General features: G+C 34.1%; 1 protein-coding gene across 1 annotated transcript in view; it reads right to left on the reverse strand.

Annotated features, from left to right (window-relative positions):
• Positions 1 to 15,340, reverse strand: part of LOC136027560 (uncharacterized) — a 32,443-nt gene extending 17,103 nt beyond the window's left edge. The window contains exons 1-2 of the mRNA XM_065704928.1: positions 15,166 to 15,340; positions 4,489 to 4,683 (exon numbers count right to left, since the gene is read on the reverse strand). Coding sequence (XP_065561000.1) covers positions 4,489 to 4,683; positions 15,166 to 15,220 — 250 coding nt within the window. The 5' untranslated portion in view covers positions 15,221 to 15,340. The remainder of the gene's footprint in view (positions 1 to 4,488; positions 4,684 to 15,165) is intronic.
• Between the last annotated feature and the right edge of the window lie 1,781 nt (positions 15,341 to 17,121).

A 17,121-nucleotide genomic window follows, 5' to 3' on the forward strand; every position in this document is an offset into this window, starting at 1 on the left:
CTAGATACCCCTCCACCCTTAAATTATTCAGCCACTAAACTACATTGTATTTAAAAAACTAGAGAAATCATTATGTTTTAAATTTAAAATTTATTTTGTTTTAGAATATTAATTTGTCTTGTAGTTAATTATATTTTGTCTTATAGTTAATTTATAGCTATTAAAATATGTTAATTTTAATAAATATAAAATCAAAATCATATATGAATCGTTCAAGAAGTATTTTGCGTAAATATACACTATGGATTAAAAAGATTCGTAAAAGTGAATTTTTGTAATCCCATTTGCCCTCTGGTTTAACCTTGAACACTCCTATAATCTTAGAATGTGTAATTGGGGACAAGGCTGAAACCCCTAAATTTAAATAATAAACCATGTTTAAAATACCTTATTCAGAGACTTTGAATAAGAGACGGTTTTGCGATTTTGCTTTCACGGAGACAATAATTCCTACCAACTAATTAACTTTAAAACAAAACTCAATGGACATCGAACACTTTTTCAAACAATTTTAACAATTTTTCAAGTTCGTGGTAATAAACTGTAAGTGAAGAGCGACCAGGGTGACCGAACTCTAAAAAACGGAATTTTGATAACAATAGATACATAAAAACTATTGAATTTTTATGCTGATTTTAGATATATAAGTCTCATTAAGTTTAGTCCCACTCACCGAAATTACGAGCCTTAGAAAATTTGCCTTATTTTCAAAAAAAAAAAAAAAATGAGAAAACAACCCCTAAAAATACTAGAATCACAATGAACACCATACCATCAGATTCAGCGTATTAGAGAACCCAACTGTGTAGGTTTCAAGCTCCTATCTGCAAAAATGTGGAATTTTGAATTTTTTGCCAGAAGAAAGATCACGGATGCGTGTTCCTTTTTTTTTTTTTTTTTTCCCAGGGGTAATCGAATCGAGCCAGTGGTCCTAAAATGTTTCAAGAAGGCTCATTCAAACTGAAATTAAAAGTTCTATTGCTCTTTTTGAGTGACCATAAAATTGGAGAGCAACTAGCCCCCCTCCAACGCTCATTTCTTCCCAAAGTCATCGGATCAAAATTTTGAGATAGCCGTTTTGTTCAACAGGGTCGAAAATTTTTGTAAATATGTCTTTGAGGACGACTTAATCCCCTACAATCCCCGGAGGAAGGGCTGCAAGTTATGAACTCTGCCCATTGTGTGCATGTAGTATTGGTTATTGGGAAGCATGCAGACGTTTTCAGAAGGGATTTTTTGTGGTGGGGGAAGGGGTGGGGTGGGTTTACATGGGTGAACCTCTTCCATTAAGGAATTTTTCATGGGGGAATAGAATTTTCCATGAAGAGGTGAGGGATTTCCCAGCATTATTTAAAAAACGATAAGAAATTAAATAAAAAAAATAAGGTTTTTCAACTGAAAGTAAGGAACAACATTAAAACTTAAAAGGAACAGAAAATATAACGTATATGAGGATACGCCCCCTCGTCAATACCTCGCTCTTTGCGCTCAACATTTTTTTAGTACTTTCGAAAGAACTATTTGTTCTACTTAAGCGGCCTTCGTGATTCAGGAGTCATTCTTAGAGAATTGGAACAAAGTTCGAACTTAAGCGTAAAGAGCGGGGTATTGATGAGGCGGCGAACCCCCTCGTATTACATATATGAGGGAGTTTCTTCCCCTCGTCAGTACCTCACCCTTTACGCTAAAGTTTGAATTTTGTTAAATAATGGCCGTTATAAGCAATAATTTGTTTGTGTTATTTTCCGGCCAATTTTAGCATTTAGTATCAGCTAAAGCACCTTCATAACTATGATTTTTATGTGATAATAAACCAAATATATTGTATGTTGTTGGCTTGTGGTTGTTATTAAATAAAAAGAAAAGTTTTTTCGAACTGAAAGTAAGGAACAACATTAAAACGTAAATAACAACCAAAAGAAAAATCAGAGAAAATTGCGGTTCAAACAGTTCATTGTAACGAACTGTAAGGAAGGAGCGACCCTGCTCAATATAGTAACGAAACTCTAAAAAACTTTTTTTTTCTAAATTTGATACCAATAGATATATTAAAGGAATGTGCATTTTATGCTGATTTCAAATATACAAATTTCATTAAGTTTAGTCGTGCTCATGAAAGGCTACGAGCCTGACAAAATTTTACTGATTTTTGAAAAAAGGGGGAAAAAACTCCTAAAAGTCAAGTGATCCTAATGAAAATCACACCATCAGATTCAGCGTATCAGAGAACTTAGCTGTGTAGGTTTCAAGCTCATATCTGGAAAAATGTGGAATTTTGTATTTTTTGCCAAAAGAACACGGATGCGTTTTAATTTGTTTTTTTTCCAGGGTTGATCATATCAACCCATCAGTCCTAGAATATTAGAAGAGGACTCATTCAAACGGAAATTAAAAGTTTTAGTGGCCTTTTTAAGTGACAAAAAAATTGGAGGGTACGTAGGCCACCTCCTCCGCCACTTTTTGCCCAAAATCGTTCGATCAAAATTTTGGCCATTTTGTTCATGATAGTTGAATGGTCCAATAACTATACCTTTGGGTATAACGTGACCCTCTCCCCTCACAGCCCCAGGGGAAATGTCTTTAAGTTATGAAATTTGCCCATTGCTTACGCATAGTATTTGTTATTGGGATGATCCATGGGATCTTATGTTATTGGGATCTAAAAAATAGATGTTCAAAGAAAGCAAGAACTTTAAAGGAGATAATCATGGAAGAAGTTCAAACTCAGTTAATACATTGGTGCATCTTAAATTCAGTAAGTCAGAGAGGCAAGAAATTTCCTCAAGAAATTATTTTTAGTTTAAAATATTCTAAAGAAATTTGACTTTCATTACAGCTGTGGCCAGACCTCCCTCGTTAACCAGGCATGGCTTGAATGTGTAGTTTTATCGTTGGACGACTATAGTCGTTCCGATTTGATCTGTAGCTGGTCTTTATCCCACAAGACCAAGATGAAAGCTGGTACGTGTATCATTTCATTTTCAATTAAAAGACCAGGAAAAGGTATTTTTCAAGATTTAAAGAGGATAAATAGAACACGCCCTTCTCGCAATTGCTGCTTCTACATCATAAATGATGTGCAAAAAGTAGATGTTCTCTGACTGGAAAACATATTTTCACGGAGAGAGAGGTATTCCAGTATTCTGGAAATTCCAGATAAAGCAATTTTAATCGTCAGGGTAATTGATCTACGGTCTGTACATAACAGTTGGTTTGGACTCTTCTGGAAGAACAAATGATTTCGTCAAAATAGCAAGCAATTTGTAAACCACAAGAACTCATTTTATAAATGGAAAAAATCACGTAAATCAGTAAGATGGCCTCGGAAGCATTTTAAACATGGTGCTGGAACATTGTGAAGAATCTTGAGAAAAAAGTTTGCAATCTCTTTGGTAAATGATCGATTATTTGTAGAACCTCATAAAAAACTTTTCTTCAAGCAATTTTTTCAGTTTGTAGTTTTGCGCAGATAATTTTTTCCTTTAAGACGAAAGGAAGTGAAATTATATTTTAAACCCATAGTGATGTAAGAAGAATAGGCATTTAAACATTTTTATCCAGGTCCTTTAAAATCTAGTTTTTGGTAAAAACAAAAAATTATGTTTAAACTAAGATTTTCTGAATTACAGCAGTTTTAGATAAATAAGATCTGTCCAATGTATTGTTGAGCTATTTTGTTGAATATGATTTATCTCAAGGCTCATTAGAGATACTAAAACTTATTTTTAAGTTACAAGAACAGAAATAAATAATTACATATTCCGTTATGCATTGATGTTAACCATGGAGAGTTAAAAATTGAATATTTACATGGTATAAGAAGGAAGTATAAGGAGTATGCATTAAGGAAGTATGTGAATCCAAAATCTGAAGTAACACATAGAAGGGGGGGGATTTGAAATCCAAGTTTAATTTAACTTGAAGTTTTTAGTGGTGCTGAACTTCCTTTAAAATCGTGGGGACAAAAATAAAACAAATTTTCATCGTTTTACAAGAGAGGGGCAGATAAATTACTGTTCTATACTTCTGGGGGGGGGGGCTACACAAATCTTTCCATGGACAAGTACTACATATATTGCATACATTCTTACTACTGTTGGACGAGTTGGGACAAAACTATCGGGTAAAAGAGTTCAAACTGGTTAACACCCTCTGGATACAGCCGTGGAAGGAATATTAGTCCTGAGTTCTTTATTTAACAATAAATTTCATAAAAAATTACTTCAAGACAATTTCCCCCATAAGGCTCCATGGCTGGGAAAGAACAGGGGAGAAAAAATATCAACACAAAAAAATATAAACAAAATCCTGAAAAATCGAGTCGCCCACCTTAATAATCCTAAAAATAACAATCTAGGCAGGGGTTAGGACAGGATTTCACCAACTCAATTAAATATCCAATTCGGTCCAGAGACATCAACCTCAAGGGAAACCGGATAAAAAATTATTTACTAGTTAGAAAATCTGTAACATAATTTTCGAACATACCAAACGAGCGGCAGCTTCGTGCGAACTCTGGGAGCGTGTTCCAGATCCTGTTGCAAACTGTCAGAGGGTTAAAGTCAGACCTCACTGATGGACTGTGAAGAATCTGTAAATCGTTGGAAGTGTGGAGATGATAAGTCGATTGATCAGAAACAAAAGATATATTATTACATAGAACAGCAGGAAGATGGCATGCAACTATAAAAGAATGAAAGAAGATCAAGAAAGAAAATAGAGAGATTTCAAATCAAGCAAGGGTTTAAGTGAAGATCGGTTAGTTTCCTGAATAAGAGTCCTTGCTTTATCATAAAGTTTTGAAAGTAGTTCTGTAGTTTTGGTAGTTCTGGTTTGAAATAGTAGTTCTGGTAAGTCAAAGCAGAAAAACATAGTGCACTTATTTTGAAGAAATTTAATATATTTTCCCTAGTTACAATTTTATCCTGGCGAATTAACATTTCTTGTCCCAGCACTAAGCACTCTGAGGCTACAAAATGACAAGTGCTTTCTTATACTTGTGACTACAATTTTGTCCAAGTCCAAATAAGTGAATGTTCGGGACCGACTGCCCTGAGACAAGGCTAGCGAAGACCATAGAGAAGAGTCACAGTCCATCAGCAGCATCAGCAACTATTTTCTGGAATAAGACTAGCTTGAATATAAAACAAATTAGACAAATGAGTATAAGAAATTTATAATGAGTAATTTGTGATTTAATTGCATTGGTTTATTTTTGTGACGGACGTCAAGCGTCATATTCTTTCGATCCAACTACATTATTTCTTATTTGTATGCCAGAAAAGAAAGCTGGATAACTTTATCTTTTTTACCCGGTATCAAACAGTTCGTGGTAATGAACTGTAGTAAGGAGCGACCCGGCTCAATAGTAACCGAAACTCTAAAAAAAGAATTTTGATACCAATAGCTACATCAAAAGAATCGCATTTTAATGCAGGTTTTGAATATATAAGTTTCATCTAGGTTAGTCTTACCCATCAGAAGTTACGAGCCTGAGAAAACTTGCCTCATTTTAGAAAATAGGGGTAACACCCCCTAAAGGTCATACAATCTTATCGAAAATCACACCATCAGATTTCGCATTTTTTGCCAGAAGAGAGATCACGGATGCGTGTTTATTTGTTTATTGCTTTTTGTTTCTTTTTTCCCAACAGGGGTGATCGTATCGACTCAGTGGCCATAGAAAGTCGCGAGAGGGCTCATTATAACGGAAATTAAAAGTTCTAATGCCCTTTTTAAGTGACCAAAAAATTGGAGGGCATCTAGTTCCCCCTCCACGCTCATTTTTCCCCAAAGTCACCGGGTCAAAATTCTGAGATAGCCATTTTATTCACCATAGCCGAAAAACCTAATAACTATGTCTTTGTGGACGACTTACTCCCCCACAGTCCCCGTAGGAGGGGCTGCAAGTTACAAACTTTGACCTGTGTTTACATATAGTAATGGTTACTGGGAAGTGTACAGACGTTTTGAGGGGGATTTTTTTGGTTTAGGGGGGAGAGTTGAGGGGGAGTTACGTGGGAGGATATTTCCATGGAGGAACTTCTCTGGGGGGAAGAGAATTTCAATGAAGGGGGCGCGGGATTTTCTAGCATTATTAAAAAAAATGCAAAAATAAATATGAAAAGTTTTTTCTACTGAAAATAAGGAGCAGCATTAAGACTTTAAACAAACAAAATTATTGCGCAAATGAGGGGTTTATCTCCTCGTCATACCTCACTCTTTACGCTAAAGAATTTTTAGTAATTTCAACTATTTATTCTACGGCCTTTGTGATTCAGAGGTCATTCTTAAGGAAGTGAGACAAAATTTAAGCTTTAGTGTAAAGAGCGAGGTATCGACAAGGGACGAACCCCCTCATATACGCAATAGAAACATACGAATATAGAAGTTCGTTGCGTAAGTTAATTCGTAAGTTACGTATATTTTTTACTAATGAAAACGTTCGTAAAAAATTAAAAGTTCTAGTTGCCTTTTTAAGTAATCGAAAAATTGGAGGGCAACTAGGCCTCCTCCCTCGCTCCTTCTTTCTCAAAATCTTCCGATTAAAACTATGAGAAAACCATTTAGCAAAAAAAAAAAAAAATATGCAAATTTTGTTTTGATTATTTATGTGCGGAGAGCCAAGATCAAAACATGCATTAATTCAAAAACGTCCAAAAATTAAATAAAAAAAAAGTTTTTTTTTTTAAATGAAAGTAAGGAGCAACATTAAACTTAAAACGAACAGAAATTACTTCGTATATGAAAGGGACTTTTCCTCCTCAATGCCCCGCTCTTTGCGCTAAAGTTTTTTCCTGTTTTAAAAAGTAGAGTTAAGAGAAAGAGTCAAACTTTAGCGTAAAGAGCGAGGTGTTGAGGAGGAAAAGCCCCTTTTATATACTGCGTAATTTCTGTTCGTTTTAAGTTTTAATGTGGCTCCTTACTTTCATTTTTAAAAAAATGTTTTTTTATTTAATTATATTTAGGCATTGGTGCTATATGAAATTAAATTAAAAAAAAAAAAATTTAACTGAAAGTAAGGAGCGACATTAAAACTTAAAACGAACAGAAATTACTCCGTATATGAAAGAAGCTGCTCCCACCTCAAAGCCCCGCTCTTTGTGCTAAAGTTTGACTCTTTCTCTCAAATCTACTTTTTAAAACAGTGAAAAGCTTAGGTGTGAAGAGCGGGGCGCTGAGGAGGGAACAGCTTCTTTCATATACGGAGTAATTTCCGTTCGTTTTAAGTTTTAATGTCGCTCCTTACTTTCAGTTAAAAAAACTTGCTTTTTTATTTAATTTATGAACGTTTCTTAATTAATGTATGTTTTGATTTTGGCTCTCCGCACATGAATACTTAGAACGAAATTTGCATATTTTTTTTTTGGCTGGATGGCCTTTTCTTAGTTTTGATCGGATGATTTTGAGAAAAAGGAGTGGGAGAGGAGGCTTTGTTGCCCTTCAATCTTTTGGCTACTTAAAAAGGCAACTAGAACTTTTAATTTCTTACGAACGTTTATATTGTTAAAAAATATACGTAACTTCCGAATTAACTTTCGTAACGAACTTCTATATTCATGTATTTTTATTACGTATATGAGGGGGTTTGCCCCCTCTTTAATGCCTTGCTCTTTACGCTAAAGCTTAAATTTTGTTCCAATTCTTCAAGAATGGCCCCTGAATCACAAAGGCCATAGAAGAGATAGTTGAAATTACTAAAAATACTTTAGCGTAAAGAGCAGGTATTTAGGAATAGATGACACCCTTATATGCGTAATAATTTCCGTTCTTTTTGTTTTATTGCTGCTCCTTACTTTCAGTTGAAAAAACTTTTTCATATTTATCTTTTCATTGCTTTTTGTTTTAAATAATATTAGAAAATCCTGCGCCCCCTTTATGGAAATCCTTTCCTCCAATGACAAATTCCTCCATGGAAAGATTCTCCCATGTAACCCCCTCCCTATCCAAGAAAAAATTCCCCTGAAAGCGTCTATACACTTCTCAATAACCATTACTATATTTATATACTGGTCAAAGTTTGTAACTTGTAGCCCTTCCGCCGAGGACTGTGAGGGAGTAAGTCGTCCCCAAAGACATATTTATTAGGTTTTTCGACTATGCTGAACAAAATGGCTATCTCGAATTTTGATCCGTTGACCTTGGGAAAAAATAAGCGTGGGAGGGGTTCTAGGTGCCCTCCAATATGTTTCGCCATTTAAAAAGGGCACTAGAACTTTTAATTTCCGTTAGAATGAGCCTTCTAGCAACATTCTCGCAATCCAATTCTTTTGATGTATCTATTAGTATCAAAATCCCACTTTTTAAAGTTTCGTTTATTGTTGAGCCGGATCGCTCCTTACTACAGTTCGTTACCACGAACTGTTTGATTTGAAACCATCAAAAAGAACATAAAACCTTCTTTTGCATGACATTTTATTAAAGTTTTTAGAATCCACAGAGAACGAAAACTTTTAGAAGTCACACCTATTTGTATAAGTAAACACTTTTTCCTTCTGTATTGAATAAAGAAAAAAGAAGTATCTTCAACTGAAAGTAAGGAGCAACATTAAAATTTACTACTATTAGTAATTATTACTTATATGAGGGGTTTTGCCCCCTTCTTAATGAAAATCTTTTCACGCTAAAGTTTTATAGTACTTTGGAAAAACTTCTTATTGTTCTAATTAAATGACCCTATTTCAGGGGTCGTTCTTAAAGAAATGAGACAAAAAGTCAAGCTTCAGCCAAAAGAGCAAGGCATCAAGAAGGGGGCAAACCCCTTTCATATACGTAATAATTTCTTTGCGATTTAATTTTTTTGTGTCGCTCCTTACTATCAATTGAAAAAAACTTTTTTTTTTGGTTAAGTTCTGATTATTTTTGAAATGATGCTAAGAAATCCGGATTTCCCTCCACGACAATATCCTCTAGGCAATTCGATCTCGGTGAGAATTTGCCCCAGGTGATTACCATTAACATCTCCACATGCAAAATTGAGTCGGTATAAGAGATAGTAAGACAATTAAAATAATTTCGTAGAGGAATTCTAGCAAATTCCCTCGTTGTAAAATTTTCTCCGAAAAGTTCACCTCTAGGAAACTTCCTTCCCCATCGAAAATTCTTCCGCAGAAAATCCTCCCAGCAGAAAATTTACCCTTCCTTCCCCAACCTTAAAATGTATGCATTTATTCCCAATAGCATATTATAGCCTAGGTAAACAATGGGCGCATTTCGTAACCTAAGAACCTTTCCCCAGGGGCTCTGGGGGTCACCTCCAAAGACACAGATATCGGACCTTTCAACTATGTTGAACAATATGACTATCACAAAATTTTGACCAAACGGCTTTGGTGAAAAAAGGAGCATGGGAGGGGCTAGATGCCCTCTAGACCTTTTGGTCACCTAAAAAGAATATTAGAACTTTTACTTTCCGTTTCAATGTACCCTTTCCATATATTTTAAGGCTATTGATTTGATACGATGACCCCTGGAAAAAAAAAAAAAAAAAAAAAAAAAAAAAAAAAAAAAAAAAAAAAAAAAAAGTATCCGTGATATTTCTTTTGGCAAATTCCACATTTTTGAAGACAGGAGCTTGAAACCCCTACAGAAGGGATTTTCTTATACACTGAATGTGAAGGCGTGATTTTCTTGAAGATTTCTTGACTTTTAGAAAATTAGGCAAACTTTCTCTGGCTCGTAGCCTTTGATGAGTAAAACTAAATTTAATAAGTCTTATATATTTGAAATCAGCGTAAGTAGCCAATTCGTTCGGTATATCTATTGATATCAAAATTACTTATTTAGAATTGCGGTTTGGTCTGAGTCACTCCTTACTTACAGTTCGTTATCCCGAACAATTTGATTAGCAATGGAAGCAGAATTCAGCTGCTTATTCATTTTTGACAAAACAATATAATATTCAAAGAAAACAGATAAATCATACGGTTTAATTTGGGAATGATTATTGAATATTTGGTGGTATCTAATCAGTTAATTCAAAAGAGAAACAAGAACTATCAAACCGACTTCAATAATTGTTCGGTTAAGGTATGAATATCGTTAGCAAACAGCCGTGGGCTGACACATATTATCGTCTCAGCCTAATTTATTGTGTATCAAGGCACGCCCCAAGACTATTTCTGATCCTTCGTATTTCGTCAAGTATTTATAGGTAATTACATTCTCGTGCCGTCCATAATTCATTATAGGCTGATCAAAGATCGATTACCAATTTGGCTACCTGGCTGTTTTGAAAGGAGTGTCCGAGGCAAAAGGTTTGCGAAAGTATTGTGGGTAAGCTATGTGGCGCATGCCTTGTCATCTTCAATAAACAGTTAGAGTGATCGAGATAACCACAAGGAAATTGGTTTCCACGTAGGAGCAAATTGTGCGGGGCACTTAAAAAAAAAAGACAAGCTGGCGCTAGTATTGTAAAGAAAAATCACCAGCCCTGTCCATATAGTGCTTGATGATTCTGTTCTGTTTTTCTGCCTACCTTATAGCCCGTACAGTCGCATGGGAGAACGCTCAAAAACCGACCGGTATTCCCATAGTATTGTCAGTTTTGTGGCTAGGAATTTTTCCTAGTTTCACTGTGGTACCGATGGGTTTTCGGCTTGTCGTCGAAAATCGAATAATAGCAATAATAAAACATGATTCTGATCTTAGCACAGATCAAGGCCACGCAGTCAAATACAGCAAATTCCAGACGTTCATAAAATGACGATCATTTAGCAGTTGAAAACTTTTCCCCAAGCCACACATTAATCCTGCTGTTCATAGCCAGCGCAATAGCGCTGCCTAAGTAAATAGTGACAAGGCTTCAATGTACTATTTATTTTTGTATCTGGTCACTTCATATGGACGGGTTTGTCGCAAAAGACTTTTAAGAGATTCGATTGAAAATTAAAAGTTTTAGAGTCCTTTTTAAGAGTCAAAGGTGTGTGAAGGCCAACAAGCCCCCCTCCCATGCCTTGATCAGCTACCCTGCCCCCAAGGACATCCAAACAGAATTTTAACATATTCAATTTGTTCCAAATAGTTGAAAGGTCCAGTAACCATGCCTCCAGGGATGAAATGACCCCACAGATCTTAGAACAAGGGCTCTAAGTTATTGAAGTTGCCCAATATTTACATATAGGTTTTGTTATTTTAAAACGGGGGCATGTTTGATCCTGTGCATCCAGAAATGCTAAAGGTATTAAGATAAGACTTTCAGGGACTGCTGAGGGGTATATTAAACGTAATCAAAAGACTTTATGTGCATACAGGATGTCAGAAGACTGTATCAGGAATATCTCAGTTACGGTTTAGGGTGCTAAGTTTAAACTTTCAGGGCCAGTTGACTAGAATCTTTGAATAACCTCAAAATACTATGTGCATTCTACTACGACTACAACTATGTAGTAGTATATTTTATTATATATATACTTATATATGTATACTTATATATGTAGTTTTATATTTTCAAAATAAAAAATGAAGATGATATAGATATTTTAGTCGTGATTTTTCCTATGAGACAAATAATATTTGTAGTAACACTTTTTTTTCTTTTTTTTACTTTGAATTTTTCGACTTCAAATTTTTTGGACTGTATTTTCAATAAATCAATCGACTACTTCTAAGCATCAGCACTGTTTCTGCTTTTCAGAAAAATAGAAACGAAAAAAAAGGAAAACAGAACAGAACACAAACAAGTTCCGTCAAAAACAAACAAGTTCCGTCAAAAACAAGTGACCTGTTGCTACTTTCTGTTTTTTTTTTTTTGAAAACAAGAAACAGCTGTTTTTATATTCCCCAAAGGTAGCAAGCTTTAAGAATAACTTAAACCCAAGCACTTGGATAAACGAAGAAAAAAATAAAAACAGAAAACAGGCAAAAAACAGAAACAGAAAAAAAGGTTACCAAAATACAAACAGAAAAATAAACAGGTCCGACATAAACAGATGTCCTGTTTCTGTTAATTTTTTTTTTAAACAGAAACTGGCTAGACAAAAACAGGAAAAGACATAAAAAACGGAAGTAGCGTTATGCTTAAATAGGACTATTACGACTGCCACAGTTACGACTTCTACGTCTAATACTACTACGATTAAAACTACTACAACTGTTAAGGGTATTTTTTGAAAATCCGGGATACATTCTCAGGTTCATAGCTTTTGCTTGGTAGCTTTAAACCTAATAAATTTTATATATTTGGATTCAGCTTGAAAAGCCATTTCTTTTGATGTAATTATTACCAAAATTACTTTTTTAGACTTCTGGTCACTATTAGGTCAAGTCACTCATTACTTACAGTCCATTACCACCAACCGTTTGGTATCTATATTGTGTGGTAATTATAGAAATATTTGTTTCCTATATTGAGGAAACAAAGTATTTCGAAGCACTTCTTCTTGAGCCCTACAACAACGGACTAGAAATTAAATTTTTGCCAAAATTTGTATATTCCATCAACATTTTTACCTTATCAGCTGAAAATCTGCATGATTTCTTACCTCCTAGGTCACTGAAGCCACCATTACCTTAATCTTGTGGGAAACCTCTGGGAATAAACTTATTTAATTTTTATTTAAACAAACTTAGTAATAAACTTTAATAAACTTATTCAAGTTTTATTTTTGTGTTATCTTGATGCATTTGTTCAAGGTTGGACTAGTTTTTGTCAATTGCCTCCTTTGGCGTAGACTAAAAAAAAATATCGTGACGGGGGCAAAGTCATTTTGTTTTTGAAGAAACTAGACCCAGGTTAACAATGGAAAACTAAAAGAGGATGGAATTGAGCCAAATTGAGCGTTAGACAATTTCAGTTGTATGAATAGCAGGGTATCAAACACTTTATGCTACAGAACTGTAAGTAAGGAGCGACTCGGCCCAATAATAAGCCAAACTCTAAAAAACAGGATTTTGATAATAATAGTAATTGACACAGCAAAAGATTTGATTTTATATGCTAATTCCAAGTATACAAAATTCATTAAGCTCATGTAACCCATCAAAAGCTACAAACCTGAGAAAATTTGTCTTACTTTCGAACAAGAAGGAATCATCCCCAAAAATTTGAGTGACCCTAATGAAAAACAATGCCATCAGATTCAGCATTTCAAGGAACCCTCCTGCAGTGATTTAAAGCTCCTGTAAATATGTAGAATTTGTATTTTTTTTTTGCTAGAAGAATGATCACAGATGCCTGTTTCTTCTCTATGGTTGATCATATCGAGCTAATGGGCATAGACTATCGGAAGAAGGTTCATTCGTATGAAAATAAAAAACCCTAGTGCCTTTGTTTCTGTGGCCATAAAGATTGGAGGGAAACTAACCCCCCTCTCGCCCTCTTTTTACCCCACAGACATCCGACCAAAGTTCTGAGATAGCCATTTAATTTACCATAATTAAAAGGTTCAGTAACTATTCCTCTTGGGATGACAAGACTATCTATATTCCCTGGCTAAAAGACTGTGAGATATGCAGTTAACTTATTGTTCACACATTGCGCGTATTTCTAATTGGGAGATATAAGGAAGTTCTTGGGGGGGGGCTGCATGGGGAGTTTCCCCGAGGAGAATTTTCTGTGGGATGGAACGTTTCGAGGGGAATCTTTCAGGGGAAATTTACATGGGGGAAAGGAAAGGGAATTTCCTGGTATGGTTTGAAAAACGGTCAGGAAGTAAATTTAGTAAAGCAAATTTTTTTCAAGTAAAAGCAAGGGGCAACATTAAAACTTAAAACGAAAAGAAATTATTCTGTATATGAGGAGGGCTGTCCCCTCCTCTATCCCTCACTCTTGACGCTAAAGTTTGACTTTTCTCATATTTCACTAAGAAAGACTGCTCAAACACAAGGGCTGTTAAATTTGAACGAGAGGTATGTTTAAAGAACTTCATGACTTTAGCGTAAAGAGCAAAGGATTGAAGAGGGGATAGTCAACCGCATATACAGAATAATATTTGTTCGCTTTAAATTTTGATGATGCTCCTTACTTTTAGTTGAAAAAACTTTTTTTTTAAATGGCTTAATCACAGTTAAAAAACAATAATAGAGATTCTTTTTGCTTGAAATCGCTAGAGAGGATAAAAAGAAATATGTGGATAAAATTAGCTGTGAAAACGGCAAGTTGAGTTCTGAAAGATGAAACTACCCCAGCCTACCTCATAGTAATTTATGCCTCAGATGGGCCTATGAAACTGAAGGAGATCAATCATTCCTTCCCTGGATTTTCCCCTTCTCTAAATTTTGGAAAATACCTTTTTCGGCATTATCAGTGCAAGATACCGTATTTTTGGGTATTTTCGTTCTAATAAAATTGGAAAAGCAACTAAATTACGTCAAACAATTTTTTAAAATACATTCTTGCCCCTCCCCCTAATTTTTTGCAAGTTGGGATCCCCCGCGAATATGATAGCCCAAACTTCTATTGTCTGACATTTTACATCTACCAAAAATAAAAGCATTTCAGATGGCTTCTAGCCTCTTAATGACCATGAGAAACTTTATACCAGTTTTCAAATCAAACGCTAAAAAGATATAATGTTTTTTTCACGATTGTAATCAGCGACACAAATAACATTAAATAATGGTAAGAATTATAATGACACAAAAAGTGTCGTTCATTAATTATACTACACGACCAATTACCAAGTCTCTACATGTCGCTCGCGTCTTCCCTCCTATAGATCATTTAGATTAGTCTTTAGTTTCTTTTTAGTGAAATTACTACTGATTTCCATCAAAATGGTTAGTAAAAGAGTCTCAGATAGTCGTAAATGTGCAGTGTGATTTACGAAAAGACTTGTTAAGTCGCTATGCAGGTTGAAAAAAGCGACTAGATAATGTGATGTATTTGGTGACATTCTATCCCAAATTTATTACCATTGAATAGGTTTAAGGTTTATTTAATTTGTTCGTGGCTCCTATTGAAAACTATTGATACTTCATTTTAAATTTAATTTGTTTTGAATCAAATGACTAATTGTAGCAATATTCATAACGCTTTGATAAATCAAAATAGTCTATATTTTACTTTAGTACCTAAATTGTATGGTAACGGCAGGCAACTTGGGATTTTGTCAGAAACTGAGGCAAATTTTGACACTGAAAGCATAAAATATTGTGGGAGGCAAGAGTTTACCTTTCAAGGTCATACCTTTTCCGTTTCTTTTACCCTTACCTTTCAGAGCTTACCTTTTCCTGCTGCATTGCAATTACAGAGATAAAACCGTCTTAAAATTATGGCCATTTCTGAAAATTTGAAAAATAATTTGATATGATGACAAATTCTTGATAGGACCTCTTCTCCTGCTGCCTCATACACAGCTGCATATTAAGAGTTTCTTCTACAATTCATTGCCCTAAAACGATTGCAGTTACAAGTAGTATAGCCATAAACACTACAAAGCTTATAGTGCCCCTTTTTTGGGGCAACTAAAGCTTTTTCTACAGCCCCTTTTTTGGGGCACTAAAAATTGCCGATACGACTTGGGTCATTGACTTACGTAGATAGCCATACTAAAAGACAGATAATTCATTAGCATAATCGGTTTTTCTAGAAACCGGATCCGGTGAATAACCTACATATTTCTGTTAGGACATGGTTAACATATATTCAACATTTTAAGGGTAGAATCAACGTTGTCAGAGAAATGAGCACTTAAATAAATCGTTTCATTTGATTTCACATTGGACTAATAGAATTTATGATATAGTGTATCATCATATAATATAGTGTATCATCATATTCATGAAAATGAGTGCTTATATCAACACTTCTGCTAGAGGGAACTTATGATCATCCCATCTCCATGGGCCGAAATTCCTCTCCCTCAGCTTTTTGTCCCCCTTTTCTTGTACTTAATTTTTTTGAGCTTTTTGATTTTAATTTTTTACTCTGTTTATTTATTTTTTTTTACTTAGAACCATTTAAAACTTTTTTTCGTGTCTTAAAGTGACGTGAAACATCCGTTAAACAAAAAAAACCCTTGCGATATTTTCAAAATAAAAAATGAAGATGATATAGATATTTTAGTCGTGATTTTTCCTATGAGACAAATAATATTTGTAGTAACACTTTTTTTTCTTTTTTTTACTTTGAATTTTTCGACTTCAAATTTTTTGGACTGTATTTCCAATAAATCAGATGTATATTAACCGTCTGTGTTCTTATTTGTCAAAATTTAAACCCAAGTTTCTTAAATGATAAATATTTTAAATAAAATCAGCTGTATATTAACCGTGTATGCCTTAACCGTGTGTGTTTTTATTTGTCAAAACTAAAACCGAAGTTTTTCAAGTTATAAAATATTTCTAATCAGATGTGTGTGTTTCTTTATTTTTCAGAACTAAAACCAAAGTTTTTTAAGTTATCGAATATTTCTAATAAATCTGAAGTGTCTTAACCGTGTGTATTCTTATTTGTCAAAACTAAATCCCAAGTTTCTTAAATAATCAAATATTTTTAATTGGTCAGATTTATCTTAAACCACATGTATTCTTATTAGTAAAAAAAACCCCAAGTTTTTTAAATGATCAAATATTGTTAATAAAATCAGATGTATTTTAAACGTGTGTCTCCTTATTTTTCAAGACTAAAACCCAGGTTTCTTAAATAATCAAATATTTTTTCATAAACCTGATGCATCTTAACCGTGTGCATGTTCCTATTTATCAAAACTAAAACCCAATTTTTTAAATGATCAAATATTTAAAATAAAATCAGATGTATTTTAAACATGTGTCTTCTTAGTTCTGAAAACTATTACCCAATTTTCTCAAGCGATCAAACATTTTTGATAAGAAACATGTATCTTACCCGTATGTACTCTTATTTTTCAAAACTAAAACCCAAGTTTCTTAAATGATCAAATATTTTTAATAGATCAGATTCATCTTAACCATATGTAGTCTTTTTTGGCAAAATAAAACCAAAGTTTCTTAAATGATAAAATATTTTTAATAAATCAGATATATCTTTCCTGTTTGTACTATTATTTTTTAAAAGTAAAGCCCAAGTTTCTTAAATGATCAAATAGTATAATAAATTAGATTTATCTTAACTATGTGTGTTCTTATTTGTCAAAACCAAAACCCAAGTTTCTTAAATGATCAAAAATTTATGATAAATCTGATGTATCTTAACAGTGT

Source organism: Artemia franciscana, chromosome 5 (assembly GCF_032884065.1).
Source record: "Artemia franciscana chromosome 5, ASM3288406v1, whole genome shotgun sequence".
Taxonomy (NCBI): domain Eukaryota; kingdom Metazoa; phylum Arthropoda; class Branchiopoda; order Anostraca; family Artemiidae; genus Artemia; species Artemia franciscana.